Source organism: Pleurodeles waltl, chromosome 4_1, assembly GCF_031143425.1.
Source record: "Pleurodeles waltl isolate 20211129_DDA chromosome 4_1, aPleWal1.hap1.20221129, whole genome shotgun sequence".
NCBI classification, from domain to species: domain Eukaryota; kingdom Metazoa; phylum Chordata; class Amphibia; order Caudata; family Salamandridae; genus Pleurodeles; species Pleurodeles waltl.
The window spans coordinates 589,531,073-589,548,091 of NC_090442.1; the positions used below are offsets into that span (position 1 = coordinate 589,531,073).

Here is a 17,019-nt window from a genome sequence, read left to right on the forward strand (position 1 = left end):
GGGAAGACCAGAGAAAGTTGAAAGTTCATTTAGTACATAACTGGAAGGGTGCTTTCTTCATATACCCTTCACCAACAGATATTATCAATACTATAACTCTTATTTTCACCTTAGGACTTCAGCTTCTCACAGCGCCAAGAGACTCCATTTGGAGTGAGAATGCACTTTACAAGAAAACCCAAATAAATACGACCAGAGTTTCCTCGAGAAAATCTCATCAATGGTGCTCGAACTAGAGTCCTACGGGCCACTGATCTGGAGCTGGTGCACTGTGAGACATGAGGACTTGCAGATAAGAGTTCCTCTGAGAGGGCTGTCTCTTAACACTCCCCCTCCAACAGAGTCAACCTCGAAGGGGAGGAAGTAAGAGACGCCTGCCAGTTCCACTTTTCTCTTAAAAGGGTACACCCATTTTGGAGCTCTACCGGCTATGACCGCAATGATACTGGCGAGAACACAACAGCTGCTAAGAAATGGTAAGAGTGGTGTATTTACAAATATTTGTAATTATGGGGTTGAGATAAAGGGACCTACTATCACAAAGTCTTGTTTAAGGCACCTTATTTACATTATTGATAGGAAATGAAAATGTAACTTAATGAGATATATACACTTTGTGCAGTAAAGAGATACTTCACTTGTCAGATTTCTATGGAAGTGACTGGATGTGGAGATAATGATTAGCAATTTTTTTTATTATATACATGTTGTAGCAAAATGTACAGCTGTTATTTTACACAGTTCTCAGAAAGCATTACGGGCTGAATTAACTTGTATTAATCACTAAACGAAGATTCACTGTCTGAGCTTTCCGCTGCGTTAGTATTAACTTCTTCCTCAGGCACTGGAGCATTAGGAGTTCTTAAAGGAGAAAAGAGAAAAATACAAACCAATTAAAAACAACATTCAAAAGTATTACTTAACAATGATAACTCACAATGGCCTATATTCAAATGTGTGGCCTCTTCTGATTCACTGCTGGACATTAACACTTTAAATATTCCTACAACATTTCAGAGAGATTTTAAGCAAGTATGCCCAAAATTCAGCAGAACAAATTAAGGAGAAAGTGAACAACGCTTGTTTAAGAAAAAGGAAAATGTTCCTCACCCACTAGACATCGGTTTGTGGCACGTAGTGCCTCCTTCTCTCGGTGGTCCTGCGCATAGGCATCAAGTCCTTTTGTAGTGTGGTTAGTTTTACGTATTCATTGCGCTTTAGCTTCAGGCTTTAGGCCTTTGTGCACTTTGCCCTGAATATATTTTATTCATTTGCTGACAGCTTAGAGCCTCTGTGCACTTTGCTCTACATGCTTTTTATTAGGCTTCGTACTGTTATTTTTCAAATAGCCAGTTCTACGGTGTTGTTTTTTATTCATATCACACTGTTTTGCCTTCTTCAGCACTGGAGTTCTCCATAACATATTTACTCTGTGCTTCAGTCAAGGATACAGTCTGGTACATTGCCGATAGACGTGGTAGGAGTTTAGACTTGGCATTCCTGCATAGGGACATTTTGTGATCACGATGACATGTTAGTTATAAAATCACTTCCTTGTCCCAATACACGCAAGAGGGAGATTCCGACCAGAGAACCACAACTAGACGCTGACTGCCTCGTTGCAGATGCTGAACCAAGATCACAGGTCTTTGCTCAGGTATGAGGGCTGATGTCTCCACAGTGATTCTAATAGGCAAGCTAGACGCTTAACATGCTGTGCTCTAAATAGAACAAGCAGAGGGAGAGTAGAAACTGATAGACAATATGATAGCTTTGTTCTTATGTTTTACTCTCCTGGTGACTATTTCAATCCTACTGTGTTGTATGGTTCTGGTTATTGCGGCTCACGCCTTAATATCTAAAATACAGTCGTTTTATTAAAACATTATATAAAACTTATACTGTCTTTGTCATTTGTATATGAGATCATATTGGAAATAAGAGAGTTGGTTTGGATCTGAGTAACCACGACTTCCCTGAGAAGTTCCAGAGATGTCATGCGCTCGGCTGCCAAATCATTCCTTCCACATGGGAGAAATGAGGCACTGCTAGTTAGCCGGAGCAAAAACCGGATTTAGGGTGACAGAGTTCTTTACACGTGGGTCAGACTCAGTCCCCCACACCGTTATAGATCCTGCTGCCTAGAAATCCAGTAGTCTCATTTAGAATAATGAGAGCCCACGCGACATGGTGCCGCCAACGTTTGGTCTGGCTCTAATGATTAGGTCCGACTGACACTCTTGGTCTCATATATAGTTTGACTCCTCGGTTCCGTATACGGAGACGTCCGTGGTGCAGAGGGTTTCCGCCGCCACGGCATAGGAGCTTCCTATTGCTTAGTGGTTGGTTCTTCAAGCTTGAACTTTGAAAGGAAAACCCAGATATTGGTGTGCCTTCTCTGACCTGGAGCTTTTTTTTATAAATGGCGAATCCTAATGTAGTGAATATAGCAATTAATATGCGTCACCCGCTCACAGGACATCTGTTGACACATGGACTGACAGTCCAGGGGGGTCCAGTCACTTTTGTGGTGGACGCCCATGCAGCTTCTAGAACGGAACTTTTTTATTCTTGGGTCGGATTTCCAGCAGTGGATGGGGGAACAAATACTTTTCACGAATACACTGTTGCGAATGTCCCTGGACAATACAGGGCTTACGCTTATTTAGAAATACCTCTATCTTATCAAGAACACCATAATTGGCTTGATGGCGCCCTCCCACACACAATAGCACAAGTTAGGTTAGGTCCGCTGAGTAATGATGGTCCTACCTGGCCTTTATTGGCTACATATACACCTCATCCTGCGGTTGCTCAATTGGCAGTGGTTGAAGTTTGTCGTTTATATACAGACTTAACGGCTACATATAGACGATTAGTTCAGTTTGTCATGCAGACACTAAATACGAATGCAGCGCGTGCTGCTCCAGCGCACCCACAGACTGTGGTTCCGGGTATTAATCCGGCCACTGTGCACTCAGTTATGGGTAAAGTACCGGCTAAACGAGAGGAGACTCCATTTTGGCTGGCGCAAAAAATTAACACGCTGGAAGCAGTATTTCCCCATACGGGACCTCAGGATAAACATAGAATTTTGACGATGTGTTTGCCGTATGGGATGGTTCCTCCGGTGGACCTTTGTAATACCTGGGGCACGGTGTTTGCCGCGCTCTACACTACGGCACACGGTACACCGACATTAGCTAATTTACCGGACGTGCTTAAACAGATTCAAGATGAATATGGGGCTGCCCCTGCCTTAGATTTGACGTGAAAAAGAAAAATGGCAGGTAGGGATAAATTTAATACTAATTTGTAAGAACAGTCCTTAATTCTGTTACTCCTGAATTTATTGCTTTTTCATGTTTATTTCCAAGAGAATATTTTTTTTATATATAGCAAAAAGGATCTAAGGAGATATCATACACAACTGAAAACATATTACATCAATACGTGTACAAAGCAAAATAAATTATTCACAATACATCTACAATAATTTACATATAAAATGTTTAACAATAAAGAAAAAACGAAAACAACTTGAGGTAATGCCCTACATATTAAGGATGTGGTCACTATTATGTTACTCCTAATGTGATCCACTTTTACTTGCTAAGACAATGGGCTTTACATGCACTAAACTATCTAAGCCTAGTGTATTTCTTTCACACAAGCGTGATAGTGTGCATCTCAAAAAAATATTTTTTAATGATATAGTCCAAAAATTAACAAGCCCAATCCGCTTGCAGTACATAAAGGTCAACGCGTTTCGGCCAGCTCATTTATGGCCTCATCAGGACTGAAGAAGGGCAATCATAGTTCTTCATTATAGAAGGGACATGGTGCATCTCATCACGTCCGCTGCCTTTAGATCAGCAGAATCGGTTGCTGTTTGAAATCCAATCCGTGTGCCTTGAATCGATTTATTAACTGAAGAGTGCCTTGGTCAGTCTGACCTACCCGTCGTCCAAGTTCCCTGTAATAATTCAGAGCTGGAAAGTGCTGGCATTTAGATCTCATGCAGGCAGGGACTAGGACCTGCCTTAGATTTGGGCATGCAGTTGCTGGGCAATTTTGCCACAGTTTCTTCTAATATTTTGAGTAATCTCAAAGGAGAGGCAGTAGCACTAGCAGTGCGTATGCGTCTTCGGGATGTTCCGCTGCTTAATCAGGAGCGGGAGCTTCCGAGAATAATAGCGGAAACATATTCTAGTATTGGTCGTGATAGCCTAGGGGCTAGACCACAAAAACCCCAGTTACAGGGTAAAAATAATAAAGATAATCCTAAACAGCAACAACCTGAGGGTTCGAAAAAGCGCTGGGAAAAGAAACAGCAAACACCTAAGAAAGATGGTGGGCAGTCTCTGCAACCGGAGACCCCTCAGAATAAGTATAATCTCAGGAATAGGGATACTTTGAAGACGCCTGATAGATATCAATATACTGATACACGCCAATCTCATTCCTTTCAGGACTCCTCGGAAAAGAGAAGTGAGAGAGTTGGGCGGTCAGAGCGGAGGACGGAATACGTGAAACCGAGACAGGATTCACAACGCTCAGCGGAGGTTTCTATTAAACAAGAAGAGAAACCGCTGCAACAAAAACAGCAATTTAAAAAGAAGAAAGTGGCAGCAGTCTCAGTTAGACAAGCCGCTCAAGAAGAGAGTTCTCTTGACGAACAAGACGTGGGCGTTAGCACTGTTAGACAGCGCGGCAGAGGTCACAATAGTTCGCCGGAGTCTTCTAGAGCATCTGGAGGTGAAAGCAACTGATGACTTCATACAAGTCGAGAATGCGCACATGCGAGTCTCTGATCCTGATAGAGTATATGAAGTGACTCTACAATTAGAAGGGGACATTGACCGTATTATAAACGCCATTTTTTGGGACCATGTGGTAAAATCATATGATGTTCTGCTGGCCGAACAGGATTGGCCACCTGACTTTGTTCGCGACTGTCCGGTTGGGGAGGAGGTTATTACACCTTCCTTCTCACCACTTGTTCCGAGAGAACTAGCGGAGTCCTATAGTAAATCATGGGCTCTAGCACAGGCTCCCGCCCTGTATAGAAATAACGTGGGGTGGGATAGACAATCACCTTATCATGTAATTCCGATAAAGGGCGAACCTCAGCCACAGCCGCAGTATCCTATCAAATTTGAAACAAGGGCATCGGTTAGGAAAATTCTTACACAATTGGAGTATCAGGGTGTAATTGAGCCCTGTGTCTCGCCGATGAATAATCCCTTGTTTCTGGTTGCTAAACCGGACCATTCATATAGGATAGTGGTGGATTACCGACATTTGAATAGTCATACACGCACATATGCAATACAGAATTCACATAGCGCAGCGCTTATGAATAATATCGTACCTAAGAAGTACAAGACAACATTAGATATCTCGAATGGATTTTTCTGCCAGAATATAGCGCCCGAGAGTCGGGACTATACCTGTTTCAGTGCGTTTGGCTCTCAGAAAATGTTTTGTCGTTTGCCTCAGGGGTAGAAGAATAGCCCAGGACTGTTTTCGGCTTGTGTCACTGAAATGCTGCATGAGTTCGACCCTGAAGCGTTGTCATATGTTGATGACATATATCTGACAGATGATGAGATTCTGCAACATCTAAGGCGTGTATCGCGCATTGTTGTGGGGTTTGCTGACATTGGCTATAAGTTTAATTTTAAGAAATCAAAGATTGCCTTCCTCAGCGTCATTTTCCTGGGATATGAGTTGTCGAGTGAGGGCAAGAGCTTAGCGCCACATTTTTTGGAGAAATGTGCTTTATTGCAGCCTCCTAATACGGTTCGGAAGCTCCACGGCAGAACTTACATTCCTGATTATGCGACGCGTATAAAACCCTTATACGAGTTGATTCGCCCGAATGTTTCTAGTAGATTTTGGACGATTGAACATACACACATACTACGAGAGTTAAAGAGTGATCTCTTAGCAGTTAAACACTTAAACACACGGGACAATAAGACACATTTAGTCATCAGGGTGATACCTGGGGCTGTTGGGTTTACTTATGTCACCTTTAATGAGGGGGAGACAGTCCCGATTGCATACAAATCTCATTTGTATTCTGCTGTAGAACAACGATTTGCACAGACTGAGAAAATTCTCACTGCAGTACAGATGGCTGTTATTAAAGAAAGACCGCTAGCCCAGGGCCAACGCATTATTGTCGTTTCCCCAATTCCGGCCTTAGAGGCAGTTACAAAAGCGAGTGTTCCAAATTCGAAAGCTTTGCACCCACGATGGATACAATGGGCTACGTCTTTGACAGCCACTGATGTAGATTACGTATTTGACCCTAAACTGCAGACTCAAGAATTTCTTCAATATGAGATGGAATACCCTGTTCCTGCTGGTACGTTGCCTATTGACCAATATCAAGTGGTCATGTATACCGATGGCTCTGCGCAACCAGCAGTTGGGACTAAACAACAGTATTCTGCTGCATGTGCGGTGGTGAGCGGCACTATGGAGGGGGAAGTGTTCTGCCCCCGACATACTTATACTAAAACCTTGGGAGATTGCACGGCACAGCTGGCTGAGCTCAAAGCTCTACTGTTAGCATTGGAGCACACGGATCCGGCGACTTTAACCTTGCTGGTCTGTGACTCCTACTACTGTGTTCAGTCTTTCAATGAATATCTACACTATTGGAAGATGAATGGGTTCAGAGATTCTAAAGGCAACACCATTAAACATAAAATGTTGTGGGGTAAGGTTGCGGATCTGAAGGAAACGCTTCCTAACGTCCATGTTGTGCATACACTTGGACACCAGCCCGTTGGAATACACGTTGCTGGGAATACTTTGGCTGATGAAGCCGCGAAATCAGCAGTGGCTGTCGCCACTGTGGCCGCAGTGACTCATTCGAGTTCCAAACCAGACACAGAAATTTCAGCTGCCATAAAGGCTACGGTTGATGGCATGCCCTTTCCTAAAGGATTTCCTTCAAAATATAGTTACTGCTTGAATGGTGCGCTGAATGCTACTGTTACGATTCCAGGCATTGGTGTACGTGAAATTCCCAATAAAATTGAGAGACCTCGATTAATTTCTGCAGCACATGAGGGGGTGGCTTCTGCACATGCTGGTGTGGCTGCCACGATTTCACTTTTACAGGCTCGTTACTGGTGGCCTGGTCTCTATAAAGAGACGAAGCAATATGTCCTTTGTTGTGACGTTTGTCAACAGATTAAAGCATCGTCGGCTAGACGCCCGCAGCAGACGCCCCTTCTGATTTCAAATAGACCATTACAGTGTGTGTGTACTTGGATCATTGTGGTCCCCTGACACCAGATTGTGAATACAAATATATATTGGTTGCTGTAGATTCGTGCTCCAGATTTGTGTGGGTATGGCCACAACGCTCGGCTGACGCTCAAACTGTTATTAAAGATTTGCGCATCTTTGTCGATATATTTGCAGTTGTGGCTTTTCATTCGGACCAGGGCCCTGCTTTTGCCTCTAAGGCATTCAGGGACACCATGGCTTCGTTGGGGGTCCAACTCCAATTCTCGTCTCCATTTCATCCCGAGGGAAATTCTGTCGTGGAGCGTTTAAATCGTAATTTAAAGCAGTCCTTAACGGCCAGAGTTATAGGTACGGGTCGTGGTTCGCTAGCCCACCTATATGGAGTACAGAGAGCACTTAATAACTTGCCTAGAAGGTCACTGGGGGGTCGTACTTCATATGAGTGCCTGTTTGGAACACAAATGTATGTTCCTGATCTAGATGGTCCTGGTGTGGAGTCGGCAGACACACCCTTTGACATAAATGATCGTGTCACTGTTTTGCAGGATTTACAACAATTCTGTGAAGATAACTCTTCTGCCAGTGCTGCCTCCTCAGGAATTAAGGATGAGCCAGTAACACCTACTGGTTGGATACCCAGGATTGGGGATCTAGTGCGTGAAAAGGTCGCAGTTAAAAAAGAATTTGGTCCTTCTTATCGAGAACCTGTCCCTGTGTTGGGGGTGAGCGGCACGAGAACTGTGATTTTACCGCCGCTGCGAGGGGCCAAAGGAAATCGCTTTGTTTCCATTGATAATGTCAAGTTACAACATGTGGCCGATTCTGCACAGCAGACCAAGAGGGACACCCAGCAGTTCCGGAATCCCTCTCACTACTGGGGAAGAAGTCCTGCTGCAGGTGATTTTCACCGACACTGTTTCCTCTCCGAGCTTGGGGAGGGTGGATGATGATCTTGTGATTGTTCCACTGACGGCGATTAATATGGAATCTTTTGATCAAATTGCTGTACGTTCTACTGATGTTTCTGAACATGTGGTTTATAGCGTACCACGGCGAGAGCCTCCATCTGCTTCTTTGTTCACAGTTGCACCTTTTGCTAGAACTGCTTCTGGCTGCTTCAACGACGCTGATAATGATGTGTCCGGCTCCTCGTCCTCGATGTCTTCTGTCCACGGTCCACGACGGCTTCTGGGTTGGCTTAAACGCACATATTTTGTTTTTCCTTGGAACTATTTTTGGCTGTTTTTGGCCGTGATGACTATTTTTTTATGGTTGGGATTTGTGGTTACTTTTTTTCTGATAATACATGGTAATTTTCTTCCTGATCGATCTGACATTGAGCACGTGGAGACTGTGTTAAAACCGCATTTTTCGTCTCATATGGTTCGAAGAGACTTGTCCACTGTAAACATTCCTGCAATACCAATTCCGGATGGGATTGTGTGGGATAAAGTAATGTTTGATATATATGGTCCCACTGAATTGATTCAAATACCGTCTGTCCTCAAGTTATCAATGAATGATATTGTTATACCTGGCATTGTTTCTGATGATTGGGATGTGAAGACAGTAGATTCTATGCTAACGGATTTGCAATATTATACGGTCTATGACGATGAAGATGCTTACCAGTTTAGAGATAATCATGGTGACATGTTTTGTTACAACTATTATGGACACCACTTTATTCATAAAGCTAGTAGCCCTAAGTCCATGTTTGATTATGTGCAATGGGAACATTGCTCGACTCCTCCACAAGGGAGTTCGAAAACGTATTATGATAAATTTGCATATTTTTCTGGGCATGATCAACGAAATGCTAAGTCCTATTATTTTAAAGTTGCACCGTATTCTAATAAGCAAATGTTATTGACCGATACTAAATTACTGTATTCAAATTTGTTTGTATCTAAACCTTCGGTCCAGGGGTATGAATACTGGTTTAGAACTGTTGACTTAAAAAGTGTTTGGGGTTCGAAAAATTGGCAAATGCAAGGCAGGGACACGTTATTTAGAGCATGTATTATCCCTGTGCAGATGATTTTCCTCAATGACACAGTACAACAGACTAGCTGTTTGGGCTTAGCGACAATTAGGGAGTTGACTTTGCCTAGTATACCTGTCCCTTCTAAATTAAAAAATTGGCAGCACTATGTGAATGCTACTTTTAGTGACTTTACACATTGGGTCCAGAATGGTACGCTTAACACTTCATCGTTACATCCAGGCGGGTGGTTATTATGGCCTGTAGACACTAATGTGTGTCATCAACGTTTTGTCACCTCTTCAGGGGGGTTCAGGACTAGTAGGGCAGACCCTCGTTACGTATCACCAGAACATGCTGATATTATAACTACATACAGTGTGGGGAAGCTTTGTCAGCAATGGTTGAAGTCATCCACGCTGGATGCAGTTAAGTCACATCTCAAGTTACTGTCTAATGATACTAATTTACAAGATTTTTTGTCGGGTCCCAAAGTACCACGGAAGAAAAGGTTCTTACATGAGGTTTATAATGAGATTTGGAAGCTTTCACAACGAGAGGCTGCAGCCCGGTTGAGGCAGATTGATCAGGAAAATCTGATGCAGACTTTGTCTGTTGTTGATAATGGCATGCATACCCTTTCTGATCGTGTTTACACGATTGACAGCATTGTTTCCTCTGTCATTGACATTATTAAATCGGACATGTCTTCTTTATATCATGGGCAGAGTCAGACGCGGTCCATCATGCAGCTGGGTTGGACTCTTCAGACCTTGAAGGCGGGTCGCGTTCCATGGCAGCACGTTCGTGCCAGAGAGATCTTCATCTCTTTTAATTTGACTCGTCAACAACAACCGATGGCAAAAAAGGAAGCAACATATGTTATGTTAAATATTGAGAAATTAGAGAAACTGCCTTTCACGGTGGCTGAGATTCCGTCAGCTGAGTGGTTGATTCATGGGGTTATTAATTTGCCTATCTCCACTTTGCAATTTACTTCTTGTTTGAAGCACATTCCGGTGGGTAGATATGAACTATTGGGAGACAGTTACATACACGAGGTGTGGGAGCTTCCCTTTCAGTACAGATGTGTTAATGGTTTGAAGGAGGTTTTTCTTAGCGGCAGCGAATGCAAAGCTTCTGTCAGCCATTCAATGGTTTGTAAACAGCTGTCCTTGCACGGGGCGTGTAACGCTTCGATTGCTAACTTAGCTTGTTATCTGAAGGGAGTTCCAGTCCCGGTTATTAAAAACACTTTCCAGGTGCTTTCTAAAGGCAGTTACATTGTTCTTAACAGCGAACGCTGCTGTGGCATGCGTGCCGGAATAGTTTACATCGTCGTTGTCAACAAGGCCGTTACGTGCTGCGGGAATGTGTTGTTTCCCCCCACTCAATTTAGGGAGGTAGCGGACATCTGGCCTCATATTGCTACTTCCAAGGTTGATTTCGACAAGTTGAGTCGGCTAAAAGCTTTATTGTTTCAAAAGCATGTGGCCCTTACATCTGCTAGCGAGACCTACGCACTTCAGGTGGCAAGGTCATCAGCGGAGATACAGTCCCTTTTGAATACTAACTTTCCAAATCACTTCGGTGAACTTGTGGGACGTATATTTAATGCATCCAGCACTGCTGGTATTGCACATTTTTTCAAAGTCGTTGGTGTTGGTTTTGCTCATACCTTCTCTTCCATATTCGGTTTGATACCTTCGGCTATACATTCTATTTTCGGAAGCATTTTTGGGGGTTTCCCGATTACTTTGGCTTTATTGGCTGGAGTCTTGCTGTTGTTGCTATTTTTTCGCAATGGCTGTCCCGTCACGACGAGATCCTGTATTTCTGATCCCGTCAGCGCAGCTGTGTCGTGAACGCATGATGCAGCATTTTGGAGCAACACTCCTGGGACATTTGGAGTGTGACTGGTCTCTATCATTCAGACCGGTTTTGGATTGTGTGCAACCCGTGTTTCGATGCCTTTGGTGCTCGTTTGAACATGCACTGGCTCTCTGTCTCTCACTGCAGCGCCCTCCAATGGTCGATACTGATCTGTTGATGTTCCCGATTAGGGCTCATTCCCAGACTTGTGCACTACGGATGCACTTGCTTCGTGAGGCGGTTTATGAGATTCCCTTCCTGGAGGAAGATGGTATTGTCTCTTTCATAGGCCCTGCACGGGGTGCCGCCCTGAATGGTTTTGGGGCTTTGGATCACACCTGCTCCATGGTTCTTTGTGACGTGGATCTTCCGATATTGACATATATCGAAGTGGAGGAACTCCTGCGTTCTATTGCTTCTGTCGGACGATTGGATTTTTACGAAATTGACACTATATTGAATTTGGCTTTATGGTCACATGTTACCTAAATTTATGACTTTGTTGTCTTCTCACCTTGTCGAAATGATTGTTTTAGATATTGTTTATATTTGGGGCATCCTTTTATATTATTGGAACCACTTGCTACCGACAAGGGGAGGGTGTAGTGTGGTTAGTTTTACGTATTCATTGCGCTTTAGCTTCAGGCTTTAGGCCTTTGTGCACTTTGCCCTGAATATATTTTATTCATTTGCTGACAGCTTAGAGCCTCTGTGCACTTTGCTCTACATGCTTTTTATTAGGCTTCGTACTGTTATTTTTCAAATAGCCAGTTCTATGGTGGTGTTTTTTATTCATATCACACTGTTTTGCCTACTTCAGCACTGGAGTTCTCCATAACATATTTACTCTGTGCTTCAGTCAAGGATACAGTCTGGTACATTGCCGATAGACGTGGTAGGAGTTTAGACTTGGCATTCCTGCGTAGGGACATTTTGTGATCACAATGACATGTTAGTTATAAAATCACTTCCTTGTCCCAATACACGCAAGAGGGAGATTCCGACCAGAGAACCACAACTAGACGCTGACTGCCTCGTTGCAGATGCTGAACCAAGATCACAGGTCTTTGCTCAGGTATGAGGGCTGATGTCTCCACAGTGATTCTAATAGGCAAGCTAGACGCTTAACATGCTGTGCTCTAAATAGAACAAGCAGAGGGAGAGTAGAAACTGTTAGACAATATGATAGCTTTGTTCTTATGTTTTACTCTCCTGGTGACTATTTCAATCCTACTGTGTTGTATGGTTCTGGTTATTGCGGCTCATGCCTTAATATCTAAAATACAGTCGTTTTATTAAAACATTATATAAAACTTATACTGTCTTTGTCATTTGTATATGAGATCATATTGGAAATAAGAGAGTTGGTTTGGATCTGAGTAACCACGACTTCCCTGAGAAGTTCCAGAGATGTCATGCGCTCGGCTGCCAAATCATTCCTTCCACATGGGAGAAATGAGGCACTGCTAGTTAGCCGGAGCAAAAACCGGATTTAGGGTGACAGAGTTCCTTACACGTGGGTCCGACTCAGTCCCCTACACCGTTATAGATCCTGCTGCCTAGAAATCCAGCAGTCTCATTTAGAATAATGAGAGCCCACGCAACACTTTGTTAGATTGTTTTCTTACAGGCGGGTGAAGTAAAGAGTGTGTACATGTATATATAGATAGATAGTAAAGAAATGAGATGTCCATGCAATATATACATATTTACAATATATTGTACTGCAATGGCTACAGGCTATCGGGGAGGAGAGAGGGCGCATGTGAATCTACAGCACTACATGTCATTAACAGATGTCTACTGGGTAAGTAACATTTTCCGTTCAATGGCATCTGTAGCTGTAGATACACATGCTTTGCGTAGACTGTAAAGCAGTCCCCTGCAAAGTAAGCGGTGGTCAGCCTCTAGGAGTTGGAGTAGCTTGAAATAATGTCCTAAGCACTGCCTGTCAAACATTTGCTTGTTGGCGAGGTAACACATCTGTACAACAGTGTTTAGTAATTGTGTGTGGTGTAGACCATGTAGCAGCTTTGCATATATCTGCTATTGGTATGTTCCCTAAGAATGCCATTGAAGCTCTTTTTTTCCTAGTGGAATGTGCTTTCGGAGCTACTGGTAGTTACCCTTAAGTTAGCAAGTTTGAATACACGTCACTATCCATCTGAACAATTCATTTTTTGAAATAGGATTACCTTTGTAAGGTTCTGAAAATGCTACAAAGAGTTGTTTGGATTTTTAAAAATCTTTTGTTCTGTCTATGTAGTACATCAGAGCTCTTCCAACATCAAGGATGTGTAGAGCTCTTTCAGTAACTGAATCTGGCTGTGGAGAGAAGACTGGCAATTCCACTGACTGATATGAAAAGGTGAAACTACCTTCATTAGGAATTTTGGATTTGTTCTAAGAACTATTTTGTCTTAATGGACTTGAAAGAAAGGTTCTTCTAAAGTGAATGCTTGAATCTCACCAACTCTTCTTAAAGAAGTTATTGCTAAAAAGAAAGCAACCTTGCATAGAGAGAAACTGTAGAGCACGAGAATGCATGGGTTCAAATAAAGGACCCATAAGTCTTGTGTGTACAATGTTAAGATTCCATGCAGGAGCTGGAGGAACTCTAGTTGGAATGACTTTTTTAAGGCCCTCCATAAAAGCTTTTCTAACAGGAATTCTAAATATGGAAATATGCTGTCTATTTTGGAGGTAATCAGATATAGCTGCTAAATGAAGCCTAATAGATGAGTATGCCAATTTGCTTTTTGTAAGTGTAACAAATAGCAGACAATGGACCTCATTACAACTTCGGGAAGCTGAGGGCGCCAGTATACCACCAGTGCTGGTGGTATTTCTGCCTCCCTATTTGGACTTTTCCGCTGGGCCAGGGGACGTTAACAGTGTTACCGTCCGCTGGCCCAGCGGAAAAGTCATATCAACATTGCTGCCGGCTCGTAACAGAGCCAGCGGCAGTGCTGATGTGCAGCGGGTGCAGTAGCACCTGTCGCACATTTCACTGCCTGAAATTCGGGCAGTGAAATGCGAGATGGGGCTATGCCTGGGGGCCGCTGCACTGCCCATGCCAAGTGCATGGGCAGTGCAGGGGCCCCCAGGGACACCCCAAGTCAGGACTTTACTGTAGAAGTGTGGTTGTTTTGTAGTTGAGATATTAAATTGTGAAATGCTTGAATCCTTACTGGGTTTGGATATGCTAACCCTAACTGAGTGTTCAGAAGTGCTCCCTGATACGGCTGTATTTGTGATGGTTACAGGTGGGATTTGAGGTAATTGATTGTGAATTCCAAACTGTGTAGGAGATCTATGGTATCCTAAGTGTGTTGTTGACAAACTTGTATTGTACTGGCTTTTATGAGCCAGTCGTCTAGATATGGGAAGACATGTATGTGTTGTCTTCTCAGGAATGCTGCAACTACAGCTAAACATTTGGTGAACACCCTTGGTGCTGTTGTTACTCCAAATGGTAGTTCTTTGAATTGGTAGTGCTTTCCTGCAATTACAAACTTTAGGTATTTGCAATGTGCTGGATGAATGGGAATGCGAAAATAGGCATCCCTGAGGTCTAATGCTGTCATGTAATCCCCTTTTTGTAGTAAGGGAATTACATCTTGTAGAGTGACCACATGAAACCATTCTGAAAGGATGTATAGATTGAAAGGCCTGAGATCTAGAATTGGTCTTAATGTGCTGTCTTTATTTGGTACCAGAAGGTATAGTGAATATACTCCTGATCCCTGTTGAGATGTAGGTACTATCTCTATACCTCCTTTGGGTAGTAGTGATTGTACCTCCTCTTTTAGTAGAGTGAGATGGTCCCCAGAGAGTCTGTGTGAACAAGGGGGAAAAGTTTGGTGGAGTGGAAATGAGTTCCAGACAATAAACATGTTGGATAATGGACAGAATCCACTGGTCTGTAGTGATGTTATGCCACTGTGGATAGAAATTAACCAGTCTTCCTCCCACAGATGTGTGCGCAGAGGGTGTGGTGTATAATGCACCCATTGCCTTAGCTGTCTCAGAATCTTTCTTATGCTTCTCTATAGTTGTGTCAACTTTTAGGCCGAATAGATGTTCCTAGTAAAAGAGCATATTTAAGACAGCTTGCGGTATCTCAGGTTTGAACCCTGAACAGCTTAACCAAGCATGTCTTCTAATGACTACACTGGTGTTGACTCCTCTGGCTGTGGTATTAGCCTAATCTGTAGCACATCTAATAGCATTATTAGATATTGCTTGCTCTTCTGTGACTACTTGTTGTCCCTGTTTCTGATGCTCTGATGGAAGATCCTGCAACAGTTCTTCCATCTCGTCCCAGTGGGCCCTATCATATCTAGCTAAGAGACCTTGTGAGTTGGCTTTCCTCCAGTGATTTGCAGCTTGTGAGGCTACCCTCATACCTGCTACATCTAGCCTTTTGCTCTCCTTATCTGGAGGAGAAGCGACTCCTGTTGACTGACTGTTGGCCCTTTTCCTTGCTGCACTAACCACTATTGAATCAGGTGGTAACTGAGTCCTGATAAAAACTGGGTCTAAGGGTGCCGGTTTAAATTTTTTATCCACTTTAGGAGTGATAATTCTGGTCTTCACTGCTTCTTTGAAAATGTCTGATGAATGTCTGAGCACTCCTGGGAGCATTGGGAGACACTGTTATTCCTTGTGTGTAGACGTTAATGTGTTTAAAAGGAAAAAACCCTGTACATGTTCTGCAGCCATCTGCACCTTATGGTAAGGAGCTGCTCTGGCTATGACCTGGTTATATGCAGTAGTGTCTTCTGGTGGAGAAGTTCTAACAGGATACAAGTCTGGATCATTTGAAAGAATGGGATCAGGATCATATAGATCCCATGGATCCGTATCCTTCTGAACGTCACCAAGATCATCTCTGTGTGGTGATGCTGAGGATGTCTGTGGTGAAAACTGCGCCTCATATGTGGGTGATGGTGGTGTGGAAGGAAGAACAGGAGAATGTGGTGGTGAAGGCTGGTTTGTTGTCTAGCCTTTCCCTCTCTTTGTCTTCTGAGACCTTCTTTGGTGGAGATTCAGCATCTAAGGTCTCCTGAAAAGTTAATTTCTTCTTAATAGTCACTGGAGGAGAAGCAATTTACCTTCCTGTGTCTTTTTGAATATGCAATTTTCACTGTTTAGCATCCATAATTTCTCAAAATGGGTTGTATATTCAATGATTCTTGTGTAGAAGTAGCAGGTTTACTACTTATGGCTTTCGGAACCGAAAGGTGTAGACACAGTGTTTAGGTCAAACCAAAAATGTCTGCTCCAAAATTGGTAACAATTTTTTTCGGCTCTGAAAATAATGAATCAGTTTTTCGGCTTGGTACCACGACAGCTGCAGCAGGCTGTTTTGTTGATGCTGAGTGCACTTTGGTCATTGTTCTCGGTGCGAACCAGAAGGTTGGTCATCCGGGCTTGTTTTTTGGATCCAACCATGGCCTGAAGACAGTGGAGGACCGATGACCAGTGCTGAAGCCTTTTTTAATGTCTTTGGCTGGTGTGACGGGGCAGGTGTACTCGCGTACTGCGCCGGTAGGGAGTGGCTGTCAGCATCGGAGTCTTGTTCGGGGTCTGAGTCTCTGATGGAAAATACCGTACTCTGTCCTACTTCCTCTTGTGTGTGTTCCTCACCTAAAAAATCAGTTGTGTCTCCTGTGGACTTGGACGTCATTTACAGGCGACGAGCTCTTCGGTCCCAGAGAGTCTTCTAAGATCGAAACAATCTTTAGGCGTCGCAAGTCTCTTCTCAATGATCGGGAGATAAACAGATATTTCACAGCAAATGCTGGTGAGTGTATGGGAATTTAGCGTGACACTGAGGAAAGAATCGAAGCTGAGTTCTTTCCATCAGCTCGACATTGAAGTAGGCC

At 43.3% G+C, this 17,019-nt stretch overlaps 1 protein-coding gene across 3 annotated transcripts in view; it reads right to left on the minus strand.

The window, feature by feature from the left end:
* Window positions 1-674: 674 nt before the first annotated feature.
* WASHC3 (WASH complex subunit 3) overlaps window positions 675-17,019 on the minus strand; it is a 118,061-nt gene continuing 101,716 nt past the window's right edge. For all 3 annotated transcript variants that reach the window (XM_069228977.1, XM_069228976.1, XM_069228975.1), the window contains one exon: window positions 675-861. In XM_069228977.1, the coding sequence (XP_069085078.1) occupies window positions 777-861 (85 nt within the window). In that variant the 3' untranslated portion in view covers window positions 675-776. The remainder of the gene's footprint in view (window positions 862-17,019) is intronic.